Source organism: Elephas maximus, chromosome 14, assembly GCF_024166365.1.
Source record: "Elephas maximus indicus isolate mEleMax1 chromosome 14, mEleMax1 primary haplotype, whole genome shotgun sequence".
NCBI classification, from domain to species: Eukaryota; Metazoa; Chordata; class Mammalia; order Proboscidea; family Elephantidae; genus Elephas; species Elephas maximus.
This window is the reverse complement of record NC_064832.1, coordinates 49,617,611-49,644,676: the sequence shown is the minus strand read 5'-3', so window position 1 is coordinate 49,644,676 and position 27,066 is coordinate 49,617,611. Positions and strand designations below refer to the sequence as shown.

The following is a 27,066-nucleotide window of genomic DNA, read 5'->3' as shown; positions in this document are numbered from 1 at the left end:
AGGTGTGTTTAGTGTCATGCTTAGTAGTAATATTACATTTATTACATTTCCATAGGCTTTGTAATTAGTGTTCACATTAAAATAAACACAAGTATGTGTACCAGAGAATATACCATGAACTTCCAGAAGAATGAACATATCTGTCTTGGAAGAAGTACAGCCAGAGTGCTCCTTGGAAATGAGGATGGTGGGATTTCATCTCACATACATTCAAAAATGGCTGTAGCAGTATATTGACAGGGAACTGCCAGAAATTCTAGGCCAGGTTCAGAAGAGGACGTGGAACCAGGGATATCATTGCTGATGTCAGATGGATCCCGGCTGAAAGCAGAGAATACCAGAAAGATGTTTACCTGTGTTTTATTGACTATGCCAAGGCATTCTACTGTGTGGATCCTAACAAATTATGGATAACGTTGCAAAGAATGGGAATTCCAGAACACTTAATTGTGCTCATGAGAAACCTGTATATAGATCAAGAGGCAGTTGTTTGGACAGAACAAGGGGATACTGATTGGTTTAAAGTCAGGAAAGGTGTGCGTCAGGGTTGTATTCTTTCACCATACCGATTCAATCTGTATGCTGAACAAATAATCTGAGAAGCTGGACTATATGAAGAAGGATGGGGCATCAGGATTGGAGGAAGACTCATTAACAACCCGTGTTATGCAGATGACACAACCTTGCTTGCTGAAAGTGAAAAAGACTCGAAGCACTTACTGATGAAGATCAAAGACCACAGCCTTCAATATGGATTGCACCTCAACATAAAACAAAAATCCTCACAACTGGACCAATGAGCAACATCATGATAAATGGAGAAAAGATTGAAGTTGTCAAGGATTTCATTTTACTTGGATCCACAATCAACAGCCATGGAAGAAGCAGTCAAGAAATCAAACGATGCAGGGCATTGGGTAAATCTGCTGCAAAGGACCTCTTTTAAGTGTTGAAGAGCAAAGATGTCACCTTGAAAACTAAGGTGCGCCTGACCCAAGCCATGGTATTTTCAATTATGTCTTATGCATGTGAAAGCTGGACAATGAATAAGGAAGACCAAAGAAGAGTTGACACCTTTGAATTGTGATGTTGGTGAAGAATATTGAATATACCATGGACTGCCAAAAGAATGAAAAAATCTGTCTTGGAAGAAGTACAACCAGAATGCTCCTTAGAAGCAAGGATGGTGAGACTGCGTCTTATATACTTTGGACATGTTGTCAGGAGGGATTAGTTCCTAGAGAAGGACATCATGGTTGACAAAGTACAGGGTCAGCGGAAAAGAGGAAGACCCTCAATGAGGTGGATTGACACAGTGGCTGCAACAGTGAGCTCAAGCATAATGACAATTATAAGGATGGCTCAGGACCGGGCAGTGTTTCGTTTTGTTGTGCATAGGGTTGCTATGAGTCGGAACTGACTTGACGGCACCTAACAACAACAACAACACTTTGTACATGTTATCAGGAAGGACCAGTCCCTGGAGAAGGACATCATGCTTGGTAAAGTAGAGGGTCAGTGAAAAAGAGGAAGACCTCAATGAAATGGATTGTTACAGTGGCTGCAATAATGGGCTCAAGCATAACAACAATTGTGAGAAAGGTGCAACACTAGGCATTTTGTTCTGTTGTACATAGAGTTGCTATGAGTTAGTTGGAACTGCCTTGATGGCACCTAACAACAAGAACATGGGTACCAGAAACATGAGTAGGTTAAAGTACATATTCATATGTATACTGGGAAAGGAATAAGATGGGAATTAAAACAATGTGAACAACACTTTAACATATGATCATTAAACACATGTTATGATTAAGAGAAAACAAATATTTGCCTTTTTCTCTTAAGATGTAACTTTGCCATAACTTCAGTTGGTAACCTGCTATTTACTCAGTTTGTCAAGCAAATAGTGTGGTGTTATGGTTTGATATAATGAACAATCTTTGATATGCAGGTAGTATGTCTATGCTTATAAAGATTTAATTATTATACCTTAGAGATAGACAAGGCATTTGGATAAGTGATAAAATTGTTAATTCATCCTACATACCAGACATTATTGTGTTCTCTTAAAACAGTACTAGTTGGTACCTGTCACTTCTTTTGTTGTCGTTGTTAGGTGCCGTCAAGTTGATTCCGACTCATAGCGATCCCATGTACAACAGAATGAAACACTGCCTGGTGCTGCGCCATCCTCAGAATCTTGTTTCGCTTGAGCCCGTTGTTGCAGCCACTTTGTTGCAGCCACTTTGTTGGTCCATCTCATTGAGGGTCTTCCTCTTTTTTGCTGCCCCTCTAATTTACCCAGCATGATATCCTTCTCCAGGGACTGGTCCCTCCTGATAACGAACAAAGTATGTGAGATGAAGTCTTGCCATCCTTAATACTTTTAAGGAGCATTCTGGCTGTACTTCTTCCAAGACAAATTTGTTCATTCTTTTGGGAGTCCGTGGTATATTTGATATTCTTCGCCAACACCATAATTAAAAGTCATCAATTTTTCTTCGGTCTTTCATATTCATTGCCCAGCTTTTGCATGTCACTTCTTTGGTGACATGTAAAACCTCTCCCAATTGTACCAGCCCTTTGTCTTTCACTTCTTCGAAATTCTCTTGTACTTGTTATCTGCACCACTCATTTAGCTTATTTTAGTGGTATTTGGCTTTTTAAGTAAACCACATGATGAGAAATTCATATGTGTTCAGGCTGAGGGAATGTTTAATGGCTGATAGTGGTGAAGTGAGGAGCAAGGTTTCTCCCTTGGTTCTGGGCTAGCTGCAGCAGCATCACACAGGGACCTTTATTTAAGCATGTGGATTCCTAAGCTGCACCTCAGACCCACTGAATCAGTTGTGAGAGGCTGAGACCCTGCAAGCTACTTTTTCAAAGAAAGCCTTGTTGTGCCTTTCTTGTCACATTGAAAAGCTGGAAAACGGCAGGTTGAGAAGGTCTAGTCTGTGAAAATTTGGGTCGCAGCCAAGTGTGTTTGGAACCTTTAATCTTACAGGTTTTTCTTTTGTTGGTTATCCCTCACGATGTTAAACAATGTAAGTTCATTGGGATTAAGTTGCAACAGCAAGAATCATTTCTAAAAATACAGTCATTTGGCTTCAGTGACATTGACAAATTGATCCAAGCCTGCTTGTTAGCTTGACACCTGGTGGTGGCTGTCAGGTACCTAATGACGTCAATGGACAGATCCTGTGTTCCATGATTCATACGTGCTAAGCGATGAAATAAAACATAAAATTTGTTAAAAAATCTGGGGTTGGAATCTTTTTCATTGCTTGTGGACCTCAGGGGTTTTTATATTACTTTGTATTTTTATAGAACTTATTGGTTCTTTGTTACTTGCTTGTAAACTAAGCAGGATGAGGGAGGGAATCTTTCTTCGGACCTCTTTATAGTCACAAAATTCAGCACAGTGCTGTAAAAGCTCTGGATCTGTTTTTTGTCAGCATGCACTGTCTTCAATAAAAGTTTTGATGCATTACTTAAATGAGAACAGAGAAACCTATGTTCTGTGTTTCTCCCCTTTTTTTGGGTCCTGTGTTCTTTAGAAGAAAAGCCTGTAAAGGCTTTTCCAACTCTTTCAATCCCAGAGTGATCCCCTTGACCATACAGTTTAGGAATCGTTATTAGCAGAAACATTGGTATCCATCTATATTTGGTGCTTCTTACTTTTTAGGGAAAAAATAGAATTAGCAAATTGAGAAACATAAAGACCACAGGAAGAAGAGTGAGTATTTGGCTCAGTACATGAGAGGCAACCTTAGTTAAAGAGCCCAATGCACTTTAATACCACACCTTAATCAATTACCAGTGGTTCCATGTAAATAACTGTTCATATTTTGATGTTATCATCAGTTTTATTTTACCCAAATGCCATAAACCATTACTAACACTTAGTAGAATAATAGGCCAGGAGATATGACTAAAAGTCACAAAACACATTTATTTAGGTATGAATGTTTTAAAATGTTTAAAATTGTATCTTTTAACACATATATTAAATACATATATGACATGCATCATATGTATGTCAAAAACATATGTTAATGCATATGACATACAGTGGTGTGTGTCATATATACAAATATAACCCTAAGAAGTTGCTATCAGGCTATTATTTTTCTCATTTTGTTCCTGTTTACTTTCATTTAACAGTCAATTTTATGTTTCAAATTCCTTCTTGCAGTGTATGTCAACAAATGCTTCTCATGAACTAGATCGATGCATGCAGCTTCTGTTTTGCCCAGCCAGAAGACAGTAAAGAACATTGTTGGTGGCTATAAAATAAGCATTTCTTCATTTTTAAGTGTCTTGATTAACCAGACATTTCAGCATATCTCAAGTACCAGTATAAAAGCAATATTTTTGTGTAATAAAGTTTTTTTTTTCTTTTTTAAACTAAGAACATTACCCTTGTAGTATGTACTTACAAAAGGCAAAAAAACCTCACATAATTGTCTGAGGGTTTCCTCTCATCGTCTCTCTCTTTGATAGCAATATCAACTTAATGGGTGGTCATCTTCTTAGAAGTATACAATCTAAACTGGTAGGACCGTGATATAATGTACACTTTTTAATGATAAACTTGACTTTAATATTAACATTCAAACATTCTATAAAAGGGTGTCAGTTGATAATGCCTTTGTATTTTTTTCGCTGAGAAATTCTATTTGATTACTGTAGTTTTCTTTAAGTCATGTTTGAGGTAGTCTGTGATTGGAAACATCACTTTTTAGGAGCTATTCCTTGTTCTTAGATCTATTCAGATTTTAATGCTAACATGCCTTTTTGGTTTCTTTAAGATTGAATGTGTGTAAACTAATAGACGTTTCATCTCTGTTCTTCTGAAAGCTAAATCTTGACGTGAAACCTATTCTGACTTTACTGTTTCAATATAGCAACACAATTCTTAGATCAGTTTTCCAGCCACTTACTCTGTTAGTCAGTATCTCTAGTCCTTTCATAGGCCATTGAATTTGCTGTCATTTCCTGGCCTCCTGGCTTCTCCTACTGGTGGTGAGAATCAAATAGGTATTTCCCCAGAAAAGAAGGAATAATGAACTTGACCTTAGCTTCTTGCTTTTTTCCCAGACTGTTATACTTTCCATACCTACATCCCATTGAGTTATCTTATTTCTCCTTGTTTAACTTTTCCTGCATTATACTTCTTTTGTGATCCTTACTTTTTTTTAAGATTATTTATCATGATATAGGTTATAACTGGGCTTATATATATAACTACATGGTTTAAACAAAAAAAAAGTAAAAACAGGTTAAGCATTTAACAAAATAAGTAATCCTTTTAAAAGTGAGTCCCTCAATAAGATGGTTTAAGAATATCAAAAAACTATGACAAAAAATGGGTCTTGTTTTGTGTCTTGTGTGATACACTGTGTCTCTCTTTTTTTTGAAAATCATGAGTCTAACTCTAACTTAAAAGACTATACAATTTTAGGTTGTTAAAGTTACATAAAAATGCTCTTCTTAGATGTTTACATCTTTGGGATTTTACATCATGTAACTTACATTCCCTACTTTTTCTATATAGTACTTTACTTTCCATATCTTCTATGTAGTTTTTAGATCATAAATCTTGCATGGGCCTTAGTTTCATTTCTCTTAATATTGTCTCTTTTCATTGTTTACTATCTTGTTTTTAATACCATGTTTATGGCATTTTCCTCAGGCAACTTAACCTGGTATTTGGGGATATTTCATTAGTGCAAGTAGATGTTTCCTCTTTAGTGTGTCATAGTATTCTGTATAGGATTTCAGCTTTTATGCTTTCTTTGGCATTTTTTTAAATTAATAATTTATTATTTTTTTTTTGTTGTTGAAAATACACACAGCAGAACATACACCAATTGAACAATTTCTACATGTGTCATTCAGTGACATTGATTACTTTCTTCAAGTTGTGCAACTATTCTCACCGCCCTTTTCTGAATTATTCCTCCCTATTTTCTTTATTAACACAAACTTACCGTCCCCTAATTTTCTTGTCTAACCTTTTGAGTTGCTGTTGTTAGTTTGATCCTATATAGTTCTTAAAAGAGCACAATGCCCAAAGCAGACATTCTTTATTAGTTAAGGAAAACTATTGTTTGATTTAAAAAATACTTGAGGATATTTTTGGTTTAAGGTTTAAAGATTATTTTAGGGTACTGGTTTCAGGGTTCACCTAGCCTCAATGGCTCCAGAAAGTCTGGATCCCATGAGGATTTGAAATTCTCTTCCACATTTTCCACCTTTTGATCAAGATTATTCTATCAAATCTTTGATCAAAATGTTCAGTAATGGTAGCTGGGCACCATTCAGTTCTAGTCTCATGGCAAAGGAGGGAGTTGTTCAGGGAGGCACTTGGCCATGCATTCCATTTTCTCTTCCTATTCCTGACTCTCATTTTCCTCTGTTGCTCCAGGGGAGTAGAGACCAATTGTTGAAACTTGGAAGGCTGCTTTCAAGCTTTTAAGATCTGAAGCACTATACAATGAACTAGGAGATAGAACAGAAGCACTAAACATGGTATTAAGCCAGTTAACTGGGATGGCCCATGAAGCCTTGATTTGCCCTTACTTTTTTAAGTATTAGGCCACTTGGTATGCTTCTATGTCAGAAGATGGCCACTTTCCTGTTTTTTTTTTTTGTCACAGGAACCTGCAATGACCCCTTTCAGGAGTGAGTGATACGGGTTGTGACTGAGACAATATCTCTGGTTCAAGAATAACTAATAAAAGAGACATGTGGTTAACCAAGTGCAAGGAGGGTAGAAACCTCTTTTGACTGGAAAGTACACATACAATGGGCAGTCAGAGGAAGTGAGCCCCAGCAGCCATTTTCATTGCCCCGTTCTCTGCAAACTCAGCCATGCAGTTTTTAAATCTAGTATTGTGATTTAGGGTTGAGACTGTGGCCCAGAGTGCCTTAGAAATTTTATAATCCTGCCCAGGATCATACCCACTTTTAAGGACCTCTGCGCACACTGGTTAATTTAAAAGGCTGAAGAGATCGATAAAAAATAATTTTTTTAGCTCAGAATTAGATATTACTAACCCTTAGTTAATCCAGTATTGTTCCCGATATCCCAGGTTAGAGTAAGAAGTTCTAACTCAGCACACAGTTCAATCTGGAGCCTAGTCGTGTGGCTAATGGTCTTTAATTCAGCTATCTCCTCTTGGATATACAGAAAGTACATTTTGGTTCTCTGCAGTTATTTTCTTACCTCCGTATTAGAGAAAGGAACATCTTGGTCAAAGGAAGGGAGAGGAGAATATGGGATAGTGATTCGTATTGCATGAATTTTTAATCTGGGTCATCACTGAGGTATATACATGAGCAAAAAGGTGTACTCCAGGGTACAGACAGGAATGATAAATTTCATCCTGTTCAATAAACGCTGAATTTAACTATGTGCCACTTACTCTGTTAGGTGATGATTGCTAACATATTTTTTTATGCTTATAAAATAATAGACCTGGTTTACTGTCTAGAATATATGTTTGACCCTTTCTCTGCCTTTTTAAGGATCTAAAGTTACAGTGAATAAGAAGAAGAACCAGAAGATGATTCCAGCTACTTGAATATGAAACCTTGCCTGATTCTGGGATTTATAAAACTTTAGATTCCTTCTTTTTTTGTAAATACTTATTTTTTCATTTGAACACCACTTTGCAGGAAAACTAATTTATTCACTTTCTAAGTGGCCTTATGTTTGTCTAACAAGGAAATCAGCAAAAGGGTTCTCTAAGAAGCTAGCAATGAAATTAAAGTGTCTACTGTCACCACTGGTGATAAATCAAGCTGATGTTAAACATGCAAATAGTCATTGCAGTACACTCTTCTTCCTAGAATTGTTTAAGTTAATTAAGCTGACAAAGTACTTCATTATCTCTTATGCTGCATGCTAATGGTGGATCTAAAGTTTCACTGTCTTATAATATGAAAATGTTCTGAAAATAAAATTTACATCCCTATTCATTGTATTACCATATATTTAAAGGTAATTAATAATATTAATTGGGAGAATATATTTATTGTTCCACAATTAGGCTTCTGTTTTTCTTTACAAAATCAGGTAGTTTTAGTAAATGTTTGGAACGAGTGCACTCAGGGCAAATTTTGTCCATCTTTTTGAGAAAGAGATTAAAACTATATATAATGCATTTTTATTAAATTGTCGAGAATTTAATTACATTCGACTTGGGATTGTAGAATTTTAAACGTATTCTATTAACTAAAAAAAAGCTGTTATAAATTACTGATATGCTTGGTTTTTTTCATTTGCAGCATTTAAATATTAAGACACTGACGGATGATATGGTAAGGTTATCCTCAATGTTTCCTTTGCTGTGAATCTTAACTAACCATGCAATGTTGATGGCGTGCTGCGCTAACACCTTCCTTTGAAATTGCTAAAATTGCATGTATTGGCAATGGCTATTTTCATAGTGTTAAAATAAGAGGCAGAACTGGTAAAAACATTCACCTGTTCCTTTTAAATAGTAAAAGAGAATAAACGGTGTGTTAATTTAAACAAATTTGTTTAATTACAAATTGATAGTCAACCCTGAATCAATCAAATCAGCTCTCATTCTCTGGGGGTGACTTACACATTTCAAAAAGAGGGAGAAAAAGAGCTAAAGACATGCCTGCTGTTCAGAAGTACGTAGTTGCTAAATGAAGTAAACCAGACTGAGATATCATGCATGTATTTAAAATTTTTTTTTGCTTAAAAATGTGAGAACCAAGCATTTCTTACTATATGTTCTACATGTTGAAAATAATAGTTTTCTTATAAGTAATTACCACTTTATAGCATGTCTTAGTTATCTAGTGCTACTATAACAGCAATACCACAAGTAGATGGCTTTAACAAGCAGAATTTTTTTTCTCTCACAGTTTAGGAGGCTGGAAGTCCAAATTCAGGGTGCCAGCTTTAGGAGAAGGCTTTCTGTTTTTATTGGCTCTGGAGGAACGTTCTTGTCATTAATCTTCGCATGGTCTAGGAACTTCTCAGCACAGAGACCCTGGGCCTGAAGGACATGCTCCACTCTGGGCATTACTTTCTTGGTGGCATGAGGTCTCCCTTTCTCTCTGTTCACTTCTCTCTTATATCTCAAAAGAGATTAACTCAATATACAACCTAATCTTATAGATTGAGTCTTCCTCATTAATATAACTGCCTCTAATCCTGCCTCATTAACATTAGGATTTACAACACATAGGAAAATCACATCAGATGACAGAATGGTGACAATCAGTCACACAATACTGGGAATCATGGCCTAGCCAAGTTGACACACATTGCTGGGGGACACAATTCAATCCATTGCACCATTACAGCTTCTTGAATATTCAATAAATTTTTCTGAGAAAGGTATTTTTGAATGTAACTCTTATTTGATGGTAAAGGAATGACAATAAGAACAACAACAAAAACCTAAATAAGCAATAACACCAAAAATATTAGATGCACATATAGATGAAAAAGCAGGGCACTCATTAGACCAAGTTTTGAATTCAGCCTCACCACAGGTCAAAACCGAAGTAGAATGCCTGGAAGATGGTAAGCACTCAAAAAATGTTCAGCACTTCTGATCTCCAGGGTACCCTCCCTAGGCCCCTGGGACATGCATATATTAGTGAGACATAGATTTTGACTAGAAGAATTTAAAAAATCCAATTAGATTGTTAATATATTTTATTCCTGTGGACATCTATAAAAAGGATATATATGTAAAGTTTTCTGGATAACATATATTCTTCATATAGTAGTATTTATAAAGTGAAAGCAATATGGAGCCCTTATGCAGATTACATGTTATTTCTTACCTTGCAAGGTAGATTCTGTCTTCATTTTACAACTGAGAACATTAAGGCTCAGACAGCTGAAGTAGGGAGCTTGCTCAAGTATAGACAGCTGGCAAGTGGTGCAGCCATGGCTTGAATCTCGTTCCACTAGTTCCCCGTGCTGTACACTTACTGTGCTGATTTAATCCAGCCTTCAAATGGCTTCTTAAGGCCAACAATAAAACCGTCTGCAATTTTTATTTTTGAACTTTTATGAAAGTTTATAATGGTATATTTTTAACAGCTTTCTTGAGATATAATTCACATACCATACAATTCAGCCATTTAAAATGTACAATTCAATGGTTTTTAGTATATTCACAGAGTTGTAGACTAGCTCTACAATCAGTTTTAGAGCATTCTCATTACCCCAGAAAGAAACCATATCCCCATTATTACTCATTCCCATTCCTTTTCTGTCTTCTGTTGTGTGTGTGTCTTTGTGTCTATTCTTGTCTTTTTGTAGCTCAGAAGTGTTAGGTTTAGGATCTACCCTACACTGGTATGATCCCATTAACATAATAAAAGAAAACCCCTATTTCCAAACAGGATCACATCCACAGGTACTACGGCCAGGAATTCAACACATAGTTTTGGAAACACAGTTCAGTCCATAACAGGACAGAATTTCTGGGTTGCCTTACCACAGTGGTTTAGGCATATTTTATCAAAGCATTACATTGTTTGCCTGCTTAGAAGTTTAAACTTTTTGAAGGTGGAGACAATGTGTCATTAGTAATACTTCCGGTACCTAGTACATTGTCTGGCATATAGTAAGCATTTTAGTAAATTTTTAAATAAATTTTTTGTTGAATGAATGAAAGAATGAGTCACTGCCTTGACAGCCTACCTGGTATTGTGGTTTCTTTGCATCTGGGCCTGACTTGTTGGCCCTGGCCAGGCTTCCCGGAGATGGAGTCTGACAAGGAAGCTTTGGTAAGGACTTGCTGTTGATCTCTGCCCACTTGCCTGGATCGCTGACTGTTGCCTTCCCTTGCTTTCATCTTAGATGCCTATGTGGCCATCTCTCTGGGATTCCTTGTTGACCTTCGTGACTTTGACTCACTGGCTGGACTGCTATCTGTACACTCTCACTGCTCTCTTTTGATCTTGAGCTTTAGTCTGCTTCTGAGTAGGCTAGGGATTTGGTCCAGGGTAGGATCAAGCAGGCAATCTAGTTTAGGCAACTGGATCCATTGTTGTGGCGGTCAGAGAGTAAGCATAGCTGTCTTCAACAGGAGACTCCAAAATTATTCTTTTTTACTCATTGTTGACTGCTGCAGTGTGGAAAGAGCACTGGATTTGTAGTCAGAAGACTCTTGCTGGAAGACAGGATTTTACCGCTTACTAGCTCGGTGACCTTGGCAAATCAGTTATTTGATTGTTCACTTTTTCACTTATTTGTAAGGTAGGACTAATTATACCTTCTCTACCTTCTTCATAAGGTTTTGGTTTCACTTATGCTGAAGTGTGTTGAAATGCTACATTCATTTTTTCCCCCCTTTAAAAACATTTCCTGATGTATAAACACAGGTGGTGTGAGGAACTTGCAACTGAGCCTTACAGAAGAAATGTACTGCAGATCAATGTAGAGATGTGAGAAGGGAAAGAGATATTCTGAGGGCTCTTTAAACTATTTTTGGTGTGTTAGAGCTCAGGGAAGTGTTTGCCACCGATGCTTTGATATGTGTTGGCAATATGTTTTCTAATTAAAGTTTGCCACCTCCACAACATAGACTTGGTATGCGAGCTTTTAATTTAGAATTACTTAATTTGAATAGTCTTTTTTGGGGCAGAGCTTGAAAGAAGGCATGTTAAGAACGGTGTTCTGCTGCAGTCATAAATTTGAATAACAGTATTTTAGAACCATTAAACAGAAACATCATGGGAAGCATTAACGTTCAAACCCATCTCTTTAAGTTGCTTTGTTAAAGGGCTGCAAGAGTACAGTTCTTTACATTTCAAGGTTATTTCTTCAGTTACTATCAGAATTGAATTTCAAAGGAATGAAGGATTGCTGTGGTGTTGGGGTCCCTAAGCAGAGGGTAATGTACTTCAAACAATGTTCCTTCTACAAACATTTGAGCATTCACTATGTATAAAGTGAATTCAAAGGTGAAGAAGTTGTTGTTTCGTTTATAACTTTCCTTGATTTATATCCGGGGTTGAGATGACTTTCTTACTACAGGCAAAAAGATCAGAAGGTAAGAGAGTGAGGGGAGAGAAGTTTGAAAAGGTATGGTGGAAGAAATTGAATGTGGAGGTCATAATGCCAAATTATCCACCAAAGTGTCCATTGAGTGTTTTTATACTTTAGGAGTTGTTTTTGACCTGCTCTTTTCTGCTGTGTCCTTTACAACCGTTTGTGTAAAGTACAACACTCCTATCAGTGTTCTTCATCCTTTCTTTTATTGCACTGCAGCAACATTACTGTTGTCATCCCTTGTTTCGCCCACAGCAGTGGTTTTCAAAGTATTTTTGACGAAGACCCACAGAAAAAAATAAACATTATATTGTAGACCAGTGTACTCATGCACACACACTCTCTGTCCTTGAAACAAAAGTTTTAAGAACCAGTATTTAACATTTCTAAACATAATAATCTTTTACTTTCCATACCTTTCCCCTCCTTTTCATTTCTCTTGATACCTTAAAAAAATAGTGATCCCAAGCCATTAAATTGATTTGACACACAAATGGTTCACAACTACAGCTGGAAAAAACAACATTGGTCCACACAGCAGCCAGAGGAAGTCATGAGGTGATATGGCAGGGCCTGATAGGGAAGACGTGATAGCACAGTGATTAAGCCTTGCTACTTATTAGCTCTGACTCTCAGCAAGGTACTTACTTCTCAGTCTAACTGGGGTGAAATCAAGGTGCCGTCAGGGCCGCATTCCCTTCTGGAGGCTTTGGGGAGAATCTGTTTCTTTGTGTTTTGTAGCTACTTTGCCCAGTTTGAAACTGCTTAGTTACACCTCTTATTTATAGGTTAAGCCTAAGCTCTTTAGCATGGCATATGAGGCCTCCATGGCAAGACTTTGCCTTTCCAACGATCTGTATCTCTCAGTTAGCCTGCAGGAAACTTCCAGGGAAGAAAAAGATTTAAGTTGTTAGAGAATTTACTTACAGAATAAAACATAACTAGGGAGTAGTGGAGGAGTGTTGATGGTTCAATGGTTAAGCACTCGACTGCTAACCGAAAGGTTGATGGTGTATACCCACCTAGCAGCTCTACAGGAGGATAGGCCTGGCAGTCTGCTCCCACAAAGATTCCAGGCTAGAAAACTCTGAGGCAGTTCTACTCTGTCATGTGGGGTCACTATAAATCAAAATCAACTTGACGGTATCCAGCCACAACAAAAAGGAGTAGTGGTTGCTGGTGAGAAGAATGGTGTATTGAGTAATAGTAAACCAAAAAAACCAAACCCGTTGCCATCGAGCTGATTCTGATTCATGGTGACCCTATAGGACAGAGTAGAACTTCCCCATTGGGTTTCCAAGGAGTGGCTGGTGAATTTGAATGGTCCATCTTTTGGTTAGCAGCCTGTCTTAGTTATCTACTGCTGCTATAACAGAAATACCACAAGTGGATGGCTTTAACAAAGAGAAATTTATTTCTTCACAGTAAAGTAGGCTATAAGTCCAAATTCAGGGAGGCAGCTACAGGGGAAGGCTTTCTCTCTCTGTCAGTCTTCTCATCAGTCTTCCCCGGACCAGGATCTTCTCTGCGCAGGCACCCCCAGGTCCAAAGTATGCACTTTGTTCCCGGCACTGCTTTCTTGGTGGTATGAGATACCCCCTCTCTGCTAGCTTCCCTTTCCTTTTATCTCTGGAGAGATAAAAGGTGGTGTAGGCCACACCCCAGAGAAACTCCCTTTACATTGGATCAGGGATGTGACCTGGTAAGGGTGTTACAATCCCACTGAAATTCTCTTTAATGTAAAATTACAATCACAAAATGGAGGACAACCGCAGAATACTGGGAATCATGGCCTAAGCAAGTTTATACACACATTTTTTGGGGGACATAATTCAATCCATGACACAGCCTGAGCTCTTCACTACTGTACCACCAGGGCTCCTGAGTAATAGTAAGAGCTATGTATTTGTTAGCTTTGTGCAAAGTAGTGTTTGAAATGTTAGCTATATAAACACATATAATCTTTACAACAAAAATGAGTAGGCACTGTTACTATTCCCTTTTTTAAAGATGGGGAAACAGACAAGAAATTAAGTTAACTTGTTCAAAGTCACATGGGGCAGCTGGGAAAAATATCTCTTGGGGTGGCTGCAGAGTCCATGATCTTTACCAACAGTGCTATACTGCTTCTTCAGTACTATTCCTTTCTCTACTCAGAGTGCCAAATTTAAAAACTAGGACTATATCTCATTATTTTGCTTTTTCCTTGAAGCTATCCAGATGAGACTTCTGACCTTTAAATTGACAAGAAAAAATTGTATCATAGCCATTGACCTTAATTTTGAGAAAAATTACTGTAAAGACATCCTGTATCTATGAAGTTTCCTACAGTAAGGAAATGAACTATTTTGAACTGTAAGTAAACAGAATTGAAAAAGGTCTACTCCAATGGAATAGTGATATATTTGACTAAGAGATGGCAACAGATAAAAGAGGTGTTTTGTTTTTTTTTAATTGCAAAGGACACAGAAAAACCTTCCGGTTTGGAAGCCACTTCACAGGTCTAGCAACAACTACAACCTGCTCCCATATACAAGTCCAGGCTTTCCTAGTGGCTCCCAAAGTTCTCCATGGGAATGGGACCTTAGAGCAACTGCTAATGTCACCTGATCTGGGTATGGGTTCTAATGAGCAAGAAGCTTTCTACCCCCTGTTTTCTTGCCCTCCTGATTATTCTCTAGGTGCCTACTACCAAACAACTCCAGTACATTCCTGGGTGTTTTCTGCAAAACTGGTTCTCTCAAAGATGAGTTTCCCACATGAACATGGCCTATCAGGAATGGGCTTCATCTACCTGTAGACTATTCCTGTACCTACCTAGATCTGATGTGTCATGTGGGTTATATGCTAAATTGGACATCATGCTTATAAAAAAAAAAGATTTTGATTATCTGAACTTTCAAGTCAGGTAACAGAACATAAATCATTAGCTTTAAAAAATAACAGCACAAATTAAAAAAATTATTTAAAGTAATTTTTCTCTTTTTGTCCTAGTAGGATACAAAGCTTTCTATTCTACAGTTTAAATTAATTTACATTTTTATTACCTTGCCTTGCGTATTTTCCTTGATAAGTTAAACACAATAGGCAATAAAGCAAAAAGTATTATGATATTTTCCACAATTTTTCTCTAAAATTATATATTTGAAATATACTCTTTCTACTGTGTAAAGTGGAAATACACAGTATGGATTGGGGCAACTGAATAAATGTGGCAAAATACATCAAAACAAATTCAATAAAATTCAAACTACTCATTAAGTCAGGTGGGCCTTTCTTAGCCCATTAATATGAGTTAATTAGGGCTTCCTGTACTTCGATTTTCAGTAGCAACACTTCAGTACTATCTTAGAATCTTTAAATATTTATGGAATAGTTTAGAGAGCTCCTTCTCAAAGTAGTAGAAACTTGAGAATATGATCAAGAGCTCTCAGAATTGAATATACTAAGATATAGTAGGGTCTGCATACTTATTCATTCTTTTGTCCATTCATTCATTAAGCATTTATTGAGTACCTAGTACTTGCTAGGATGAGTAAGACCCTCTCTGCCCCCTGGGACCAGTGGGGGACACAGATGTGTATACAGTTAGTGATTGTAATGCAGTGTAATAAGGGTTGGGATTGTATACAAGGTCCAGTGGACTTGGTAAGGTTAACTTGATCTTGGGGAAGAGTTCACAGAGAAAGTGACTTTTCAGCTGAGTATTGAAAGACAAGTTAGAATCCTGGCTGACAGGGGCTGGGTGCTGGGAGAACCAAGCAGTAATTCTTTAATCTGTACAGAGTTTACTTCCTGGATATCAACTGTATGGATACTGTGAGGTTTGACCTAGAGGAAGTATGTCAGTTTGGCAAGGAGAAATTAGTTCTCTGTCTTCAGATGATTTTTGTGTATGGGTAATTTTAACCAAAGGAGCTCTAGTGGTGCAATGATTAAGCAGCTCAGCTGCTAACTGAAAGGTTGGCTGTTTGAACCCACTCAGTGGCTTCATGGGAGAAAGATGTGGCAATCATTCGCCGTAAAGATTACAGCCTAGGGAACCTATGGGATAAAAAAAAAAAAAGGGATAATTACCGTCAAATCTGTCCTGACTCATAGGTAAAATTGGACTATGTCTTTTAAAAATAAAGGGTAATATTTATTTACAGAACTAATTAATATTTCCTTTCAATATATATTTTTAAGATATTTGTATCTATACAATTAAAATTATACTTTTAGTAGATATGGATAGATAAAACTTTGGAATTTTTTTGAGTCTTAAATTCCTTTTTAGAGATTTGTGCTTCCTCTCTTTGAATGGACATTTTTCTTCATACCTAATTCTTGATATTGAATTAAAGAAGTTCCTGCTTGTTTTTAATGAAGGGACTGCTTTTTAAATTATCAGTGTTAGGAAGAATCTGGGTTTTCTTACTGAATGCATAAAAAGCATAACAGTTGACATTCTCCTGGATATGCTATGTTAATCATTTTTTCTTTAGAATATTATTGAGAAGAATTTAGCAAGGCAAGAAGCAATGATTATTATCCCAGACCTGGAAGAAGCTATTCATTCATTTATTCACTTAAGAAATATTAATAGATTGATATGCTTAGTACCATGCTGAGTACTGGGGGTTGGTTCAGTGAATAATGTTACATCCCCATTCTCAAGAATTTGAAGCCTCGTTCAGTAAACATATAATTTAATAGGCAGTTTCAGAATAATATGTATTGTGAAATGGCAAACACAAGGTCTGAGAGCATCTAACACAGTCTTGAGAGGAGTCAGGGATGGGCTCTTTCTTAGTTGTCTAAACCCATAGTCGTCTAGTGCTGCTATAATAGAAATACCAAAAGTGGATGGCTTTAACAAAGAGAAATTTATTCTTTCAGTCTAGGAGGCTGGAAGTCTGAATTCAGGGTGCCAGCTTCCAGGGAAGGCTTTCTCTGTCGGCTCTAGAGGAAAGTCCTTGTCATCAGTCTTTCCCTGATCTAGGACCTTCGTCATGCAGGATCCCCAGGTCCAAAGGACACACTCTGCTCCCTGTACTGCTTTCTTGGTGGTATGAGGTTCCCCTCTCTCTCTGCTCACTTCTCTTGTATCTCAAAAGAGATTGGCTAAGACACAACCTAATCTTGTAGACTGAGTCTTGCCTCATTAACATAACTGCCACTAATCCCATCTCATTAATAGATAGGATTTGCAACACATAGGAAAATCACATCAGATGACAAAATGGTGGGCAGTCACACAATACTGGGAATTATGGCCTGGCCAAGTTGACACACATTTTTGGGGGACACGGTTCAATCCATGACATTCCACCCTTTGGCTCCCCAAAAGTTACCACATGTAAAACATATTCTCCCCATCATATCATAGCAGAAGTGTTAAATCAACTCCAAGTTCAAAATCCAAAAATTCCTCTTCATCTGTGAAATCTACAATACAAGTTATCTGCTTCCAAAGTACAATAGTGGAATAGGCACAAGCTAGACATTTCCATTATAAATGAGAGAAATTGGAGGAAAAGAAGGGATAAGAGGGACCAAGCAAGTCAGCAGGACATATTATATTAGCCCTCAAGGCTTGAAAATAGTCCTCTGTTATCTGAGACCATTTACACAATTGCCCTGCCTTCCAGACTCTAGGTATTGGCCACACTCTCCAGATTCTCCGTGGAAGCCCCTTTGCCCTGGGCTTCAGTTCTGCCTTCCATCCACTGGAATGGCAACTCTGCTCCCTCAGGTTTGGGTGGCCCCATCCTACTAGTCCAACTGAGTGGCAACTCTACTGAGGCAGCCCTGCTTCCTGTGTTCCTTGTCTCTTTAGCTTCTGCTTCCTGGTTCCTTGGCCTTCTCAGCCCCTTGGGCCTCACTGACAGCATCTGCCCTGCTGAGACAAGTGTTCCAAAGCTCTGTAGCTCCACCGATAAGTGCCTGGAGACACACCACTCTGCCAGTAAACTTTGCCTGGAAGGCACTCAGCTGTCTTGCTCCATCGATAAGTGCCCGGAGGCATCCCACTCTGCCAGGAAGCTTCTTGCGTAATGGCCTTCAGTGCTCTTGCTCCGTGGGTCGGCTCCAGGGCTGTCTTGCACTGGTCTCCTGGTTCTGCTGTTGTCATTTCTCTGTTGCTGCCATTTCCCTAATGCTGCTTCTCGCCATCTGCGCTGTCTCCGGTGTAACAGCTCTCCTCATTTCCTTCTGAGTCCTCGCCAGAATTGTCTAACGTCCATAATTCCACCAACAGTCTCTTCAAGGCAATGTAAGCTTTTATCATTAGGCACTTTGAAACTCTTCTAGGTTCTATCCATTCACAGTTTCAAAATGGCTTCCATGTTTTAGGTATGTAAGAGCAGCACCCCACTCTCTAGGTACCAAATTTTGTCTTGGTTATCTAGTGCCACTGTAAAAGAAATACCACAAGTGCATGGCTTTAACAAACGGAAGTTTATTCTCTCACAGTCCAGTAGGCTAGAAGTCCAAATTCAGGGCTTCAGCTCCAGGGGAAGGCTTTCTGTCTCTGTTGGCTCTGGTGGAAGGTCTTTGTCATCAATCTTCCCCAGTCTAGGATCTTCTCCATACAGAAACCCCAGTCCAAAGGACGCATTCTGCTCCCAGTACTGCTTTCTTGGTGGTATGAGGCTCCCCTCTCTCTCTGCTTGCTTCTCTCTTTTATATCACAAAAGAGATTGACTTAAGATGTAATCTAATCTTGTAGATTGAGTTCTGCCACTAATCCAATTTCATTAACATCATAGAGATAGGATTTAGAACACACGGGAAAATCACATCAAATGACAAAATGGCAATCACACAATACTGGGAATCATGGCCTATCAAAATTGAAACACATACTTTTGGGGGACATAATCCAATCCATGACAGGCTCCTACATGAAATGTAGCTCAAACTGAGACCTGAAGGTTGAGTCAAAACTAGCCAGTCACAGGGGATAGGGCATATGACAAGGATGTGGGCAGATTCTAGACACAAGGGATAGGATGTTCGTTTTAGAATATGTTCAAATTATTATATCTAAAGCATACAGTAGGAGGGTGCTGGAGTGGTAAAAAGACTATCTGGAGAGGAAATAATGTTCAGATCATGATGGGCCTTTGAGCCTTGGTAAGATATATAAATTTCATCTTTTGAAATAGGGATCTATTGAATGGTTTTAAAAGCAGGACTGAGGGACATGTTGGATATACGTTTCTGTAAGATCCATGTGATGTCAGTGTATAGACTTGTTGGGAATGGCAGGGGTAGGGAGCAAATAAAGACAGGGAAGCAAGTTAAGAGACTATAGCAGTAATCCAAGTGGGAACTGATAGTGGCAGTACAGGCAGGGAGAAGGTGAATTAAGAAAACATAGTCCACGTTGTTTGATGATTTACATTTAAAATCACATTGTTTGATGATTTGCAGTTAAAATCACATCAGTCATCATCAGCTGTAATCATCAGTCTCTATCATCTGAGCGACTAGATGCTTCTCTCCCCATTCAGGTCCCTTTATTCTCCTAATCTAACTTTATTTCCCAAATTCCACACTGCCGAAAACCTCCTACTTTGCCCTTTTGAACTCAAAACCTGTCAACTTCTTTGAATGTTCTCTTTCCTTCTCCCTTTAATTGAAACCTAGGTGTTCTTTGAAGACTTTACTTCCCAGTGGCTTCTTCCTTCAAAAGCTCCCAGCTCTTTTTGAAGCACAAACCGTCAGAGTATATAGTCTCTTACATTCTTCCTCGTTGGTTTCAACTGTAGGTCTTCTAGTTCCTCCCACTGATTCATTAAATGCATTAGATCTTGAGTTACTTTCTTCTTTTCCACCACTACTTCTGTTACCATTCCATAACCACCTACCACGGGTTCTTAACCTAGAATCAGTAGACCACTAACGGGTCTGTGGTGGACAATGATGTCCTTGGATTAACATTGGAAAAAGTATTAAATCTTTAGTCTTTTTAGCCATTAATTGAAATTTAGTATTTTCTTCGGTTATAAATATAGGGAACAAACCACAGTAGTATGTGACTTGTGACTTTATCACTAACAGAAATCACAGATGTTTTCAAAGTGTGTTACAGTTATTGAAGATATTTCAAAATATTGTTTATTTTAACACTGGATATTAGACTTGCCATTAAAAAAATTTTTTTTAATGCCATTAGCTCTTGTTATTTAATGCATTAATGAAGAACATATATTACTATATTAAGTTTTATTTTTAATATTTTGACAAGTGTATTTTACTTTAGTTTTCTTTGTAATCATGTGTATTTTATTTTAGGCATTTAAAATATTCTGTGACCTCTGTATTATCTATTGCCACATAACAAACTATCCCAAAACTTAGTGGCTTAAAGCAGTAATAAACATTTAATGTTTCAATTTCTTGGTTCAGAAATTTGAAGTCGAATTAGCAGGATGGTTCTGGCTTGAGGTCTTTCATGAGGTTATAATCAAGATGTCCGCTTGAGCTGCAGTCGTCTGAAATCTTGATGGGGCTGGAGAATCAAGATGCTTCACTCACAAGGCTGGCCAAGTTGGTGCTGATTATTGGAAGGCAGCTGTGCAGGTCTCTCCACAGAGCTTGCCATGACATGGCAGCTGGCTGTAGAATACATATTGCATGCTGTAGCTTATTTTCAAGCAATTTAAAGGAATTTTAAGAGCATAATTATTAAATATGCTTCTCATTTGGTAATATTAGAATACTGTGTGAAATCTAAATGTCAACAGAGTATTGTTAAGTAGGGATTAAGTATTTTGAGGAGGAGTAAAATTTTTTCCAAGAACCTCTTTCTAATAAACTTTTTATAAATTTTTCTAAAATAGAAATTAAGGAGCTGAAGCACTGAATTATAATATTTAGAAATACTGAAGTTAGTGTAGTGGTTGTTGGGTTGGTGGGAGTTGTTACTGAGTGATAAGATCATGGTTTATGGCTAGGATGGCTAAACTTATCACACTTGAAATAATTTTTTCCCCCACAATGATAAATCTCTTTGTAACAGTGATGTCACTAGCATAGTAAAGACGAGGAACCAGGCAGGCGTCCTCCTTATCTGTTAACATGTATGATCTGGTGTAATTCTCATATTAGCCTCACAGGGTTCCCTGATGAATTTGTTTTCCAAAGCTGCTCTTGAGGTACCTTCATCCCAGAATTAATCACTCTTTCTTATCAGTTGCTAATTTACTTGTCCTATGTTTTTCATGGGGGCACTTGTAATATTTTGCCTTAAATTTTGATTAGTTCTTTATTATATATTTTTCTTTCAAGTGGTAAACATCTCCAGGGGTGGCACTGTACTTTTTCATATGAACTGAACACACCCCATTACTGTCGAGTTGATTCCAACTCAAACGACTGTATAAGACAGAGTAGAATCTCCCAAAGGGTTTCCAAGGAATGAATGGTGAATTTGAACCGCTGACCTTTTGGCTAGCAGCTCTACCAGGGTTTCTTATTCATTGAAACAAATATTAGTTGACTCCTAGCGCCAGGTCTTGTGTTATACACTGAACACACAACATTGACTCTAATAGTTATCTGTTGTTGTGTAACCTTAACCCTAAACTTAATGGCTTAAAACAACAAACATTTATTATCACATACAGTTTCTGCAGGTCAGCAAATTGGGAGTGGCTTAGCTGTGTGGTTCTGACTTGGGGGCTTGGAGTCTCTCATGAGGTTGCAGTCAAGATGTTGGCTGGGGCTACCATTATCTGAAGACTTGACTTGGACCGGAGGATGGCTTAGTCACATGGCTATTATCGTGAGGCCTCTGTTCCTCTCTAGCTCTTGGCTGGAGGCCTCAGTTCTTTGCCATATGGACATTTCCTTAGGTTTTCTTTAGTGTCTTTATCACTTGGCAGCTGGTATCCCACAGAGTGACTGATTCAAGAAAGGGCAAGGCAGAAGCTGCAATGTTTTGTATGATCTAGTCTTGGAAGTTGTACTTCATAATTTCCATAGTATCTTATCGGTTAACAAGTCAAAGGATCCTTGGGGGCCATCTTAGAGACTGGCTACCAGGTGACTAAGACAGTTGGTAGTTTGTCTGTCATGGCACTTATATTTTAGTGGGAAGGACAGAATCAACAACTACGAAGTAAATGAGATAATTATGGATTTTTGTATGTCATATGAAAAGACGTATAAAGGGAATACACTGTGTGCTGGGAATAAAATTGGAGATGGGCGAGTGCCTGTGCTACTTTAGATAGAGAGGCCAAGGCATTTCAGTCCTTTTCAGCCCCACGTTGAAAGTTGAGAAGTAGTTTTATTTCTGGATAACAGCCCTCTTGTGGTAGGCACCATCATGGAATGTTACATGGCTTGGTCAAGGTACCACACTGAGCAGCTGGCTGGGTAGGATTCAGAAGTCAAACACGGGAGCCATGTTTTTAATCAGCAAGTTGTTTGTTTAGAAATAAAGCTAATTAAAAAGCCAAGATATGTTAGCAGCTAGACATTTTTTTTTCCTCCTTTTAAATATAGTACAAGATTAATTGAAAATTGTTAGATAAGCAATATATACATTTTTTCTGGATCTCTGTCTGGTATGCATTCAAATAGAATTGATTCTATAATTAGAATGGATTTATGTTCGCTAAGTAATTCTGGATTGCATGAAAATTTCTACTCCCTTCTGAGTTTTAAGGAAGTAAGTTTATGACCATATATAGTTTTTCATACTTTTGAAATTATGAGATGACTAATAATTGTAGTATCTTTCTCTCCTTTTAAGTTAAAAAAAAATGCAATCACTACTCTATTGATATATAAAATGTTATAATAGTGAAAATCCCAAACGCTGAGTTTTCACTATTACAATATTATAGCTAAAAGTTCAGATAGAGTTTTGTTAGAACCTATTTTTTGTTTAATTAATTTTGTTTAAACTGTCATTACTGATTATCAGTGTGATTATTCAGTATGAGATAATACGCAGTAGGGTACTCATTTAACACCCCCTGAAGATAAGTGATAACAATTAATAAAATTTAGTATACCCCAGATACATCCAAAGCCATGTTAATTAAGTGTACCACCTCCAAATGGCATTATGATAGAATTCTCTCAGTCTTCTTTGTGTTTAGTACTTCCACAGAGGGGAATTGTTTACCTCACGTGCCTGGGTTGTATTCCTAGCCCAACTTTACAATAAGAACTTCATATAAAATTAACAGTGGCTACTGTGGTGGCATAGAGGTTAAGAGCTACGGCTGCTAACCCAAAGGTCGGCGGTTCAAATCTACCAGGTGCTCCTTGGAAATGGTGTGGGGAAGTTCGACTCTGTCCTATAAGTGTCGCTGTGAGTTGGAATTGACTCCATGGCAATGGGTTTTTTTTTTTTTTACTACCCACGTACACACGTTGTCCCCCACGTGTCTGTCAGTTTGTCGTACTGTGCAGGCTTGTGTGTTGCTGTGATGCTGGAAGCTATGCCACCGGTATTCAGATACCAGCAGGGTCACCCATGGAGGATGGGTTTCAGCTGAGCTTCCAGAATAAGACTAGGAAGAAGGACCCAGCAGTCTACCTCTGAAAAGCATTAGCCAGTGAAAACGTTATGAATAGCAGCTGGACATTGTCTGATATAGTGCTGGAAGATGAGCCCCCCCAGGTTGGAAGGCACTCAAAAGATGACTGGGGAAGAGCTGCCTCCTCAAAGTAGAGCTGACCTTAATGACGTGGATGGAGTTAAGCTTTTGGGACCTTCATCTGCTGATGTGGCACGACTCAAAATGAGAAGAAACAGCTTCAAACATCCATTAATAATCGGAACCTGGAATGTATAAAGTATGAATCTAGGAAAATTGGAAATTGTCAAAAATGAAATGGAATGCGTAAATATCCTAGGCATTAGTAAGCTGAAATGGACTAGTATTGGCCATTTTGAATCGGACAATCATACGGTCTACTATGCTGGGAATGACAACTTGAAGAGGAATGGTGTTGCATTCATCGTCAAAAAGAACGTTTCAAGGTCTATCCTGAAGTACAACGCTGTCAGTGATAGGATAATATCCATACGCGTACAAGGAAGACCAGTTAATATGACTATTATTCAAATTTACACACGAACCACTAGGGCCAAAGATGAAGAAATAGAAGATTTTTATCAGCTGCTACAGTCTGAAATTGATCGAACATGCAATCAAGATTCATTGATAATTACTGGCAATTGGAATGCAAAAGTTGGAAACAAAGGAGAAGGATCAGCAGTTAGAAAATATGGCCTTGATGAGAGAAACAATGCTGGAGATCGAATGATAGAATTTTGCAAGACCAAAGACTTCTTCATTGCAAATACCTTCTTTCACCAACATAAACGGCGACTATACACATGGACCTCATCAGAGGGAACACACAGAAATCAAGTTGACTACATCTGTGGAAAGAGACGGTGGAAAAGCTCAATATCATCAGTCAGAACAAGGCCAGGGGCAGACTGTGGAACAGATCATCAATTGCTCATATGCAAGTTCAAGCTGAAACCGAAGAAAATCAGAGCAAGTCCATGAGAGCTAAATATATCCCACCTGAATTTAGAGACCACCTGAAGAATGGATTTGATGCATTGAACACTAGTGACCAAAGACCAGATGAGTTGTGGAATGACAGCAAGACAATCATCCATGAAGAAAGCAAGAGGTCACTGAAAAGACAGGAAAGAAAGAAAAGACCAAGATGGATGTCAGAGGAGACTCTGAAACTTGCTCTTGAGCATCGAGCAGCAAAAGCAAAAGGAAGAATTGATGAAGTGAAAGAACTGAACAGAAGATTTCAAAAGGGCTCTCGAGAAGACAAAGTAAAGTATTATAATGACATGTACAAGGAGCTGGAGATGGAAAACCAAAAGGGAAGAACACACTCGGCATTTCTCAAGCTGAAAGAACTGAAGAAAAAATTCAAGCCTCGAGTTGCAATAGTGAAGGATTCCATGGGGAAAATATTAAACGACGCAGGAAGCATCAAGAGAAGATGGAAGGAATACACAGAGTCATTCTACCAAAAAGAATTAGTCAATATTCAGCCATTTCAAGAGGTGGCATATGATCGGGAACCGATGGTACTGAAGGAAGTCCAAGCTGCTCTGAAGGCACTGGCAAAAAACAAGGCTCCAGGAATTGGTGGAATATCAATTGAGATGTTGGAACAAACAGATGCACTGGTGGAGGTGCTCACTCGTCTATGCCAAGAAATATGGAAGACAGTTTCCTGGCCAACTGACTGGAAGAGATCCATATTTATGCCTATTCCCAGGAAAGGTGATCCAACCGAATGTGGAAATTATAGAACAATATCATTAATATCACACGCAAGCAAAATTTTGCTGAAGATCATTCAAAAGCGGCTGCAGCAGTATATCAACAGGGAACTTCCAGAAATTCAGGCTGGTTTCAGAAGAGGACATGGAACCAGGGATATCGTTGCTGATGTCAGATGGATCCTGGCTGAAAACAGAGAACACCAGAAGGATGTTTACCTGTGTTTTATTGACTATGCAAAGGCATTCGACTGTGTGGATCATAAGGAACTATGGATAACACTGCTAAGAATGGGAATTCCAGGACACTTAATTGTGCTCACGAGGAGCCTTTACACAGATCAAGAGGCAGTTCAGACGGAACAAGGGGATACTGATTGGTTTAAAGTCAGGAAAGGTGTGCATCAGGGTTGTATTCTTTCTCCATACCTATTTAATCTGTATCCTGAACAAATAATCCGAGAAGCTGGAGTATATGAAGAAGAACGGGGCATCAGGATTGGAGGAAGTCTCATTAACAACCTATGTTATGCAGATGACACAACCTTGCTTGCTGAAAGTGAAGAGGACTTGAAGCACTTACTGATGAAGATCAAAGAACACAGCCTTCAGTATGGATTACACCTCAACATAAAGAAGACAAAAATCCTCACAACTGGAGCAATGAGCAACATCATGATAAACGGAGAAAAGATTGAAGTTGTCAAGGAGTTCATTTTACTTGGCTCCACAATCAACAGCTGTGGAAGAAGCAGTCAAGAAATTAAAAGACACATTGCATTGGGCAAATCTGCTGCAAAGGACCTCTTCAAAGTGTTGAAGAGTAAAGATGTCACCCTGAAGACTAAGGTGCGCCTGACCCAAGCCATGGTGTTTTCAATCACATCATATGCATGTGAAAGCTGGACAATGAATAAGGAAGACCAAAGAAGAGTTGACGCCTTTGAATTGTGGCATAGGCGAAAAATATTGAATATACCGTGGACTGCCAAAAGAACGAAGCAATCTGTCTTGGAAGAAGTGAGGCCAGAATGCTCCTTAGAGGCAAAGATGGCGAGACTGCGTCTTACATACCTTGGACATGTTGTCAGGAGGGATCAGTCCCTGCAGGAGGACATCATGCTTGGCAGAGTACAGGGTCAGCAGAAAAGAGGAAGACCGTCAACGAGGTGGATTTGAACAGTGGCTTCAACAAGGAGCTGAAACATTACAGCGATTGTAAGGATGGTGCCGTGCCGGGCAGCGTTTTGTTCTGTCGTGTGCAGGGTTGGTATGAGTCGGAATCGACTCGACGGCACCTGACAACAACAACAACAACAACACATAGATTGCAAAACATACATAAACTGCCCACAGCCAAATCAGCAAATACAAAATAACAAGCAACTTAAGAGTCAGGATGTGTTTTTGTGTACAAAAGCATACTGCTTTTATGTTCTGTGCTTTGCTTGAATTAAATCGTGTATGCAATTCCATGAAAGATCAATTAGGAGCGATTTTTCCATTTATGCAGGGAGTCATCGTAGCATTTGATTAAAAAAGGAAACTTCTTTAGAACACTTAAAATGACTTGATAGTAGAGTTTCCTTTGCACCTAGGTTTGTAATCATGTCCAGATTATGTGGAATGTAACTGTAGTGCTTCACAGAGCATCATGCGCTTGGGAATGCTGAGGTAGTCACCAAATTCAATTTACTGTACTAGTGTATGAGGAAGGATTTTTTCC

General features: G+C 38.4%; 1 protein-coding gene across 2 annotated transcripts in view; it reads left to right on the top strand.

Annotated features, from left to right (window-relative positions):
• DIAPH3 (diaphanous related formin 3) overlaps positions 1 to 27,066 on the top strand; it is a 581,238-nt gene that overhangs the window by 37,599 nt on the left and 516,573 nt on the right. Inside the window, exon 2 of one of the 2 annotated variants that reach the window (XM_049853086.1) lies at positions 8,299 to 8,331. The exons of the other annotated variant lie outside the window; for it this stretch is intronic. Coding sequence (XP_049709043.1) covers positions 8,299 to 8,331 — 33 coding nt within the window. The remainder of the gene's footprint in view (positions 1 to 8,298; positions 8,332 to 27,066) is intronic. 2 annotated transcript variants of the gene reach the window in all.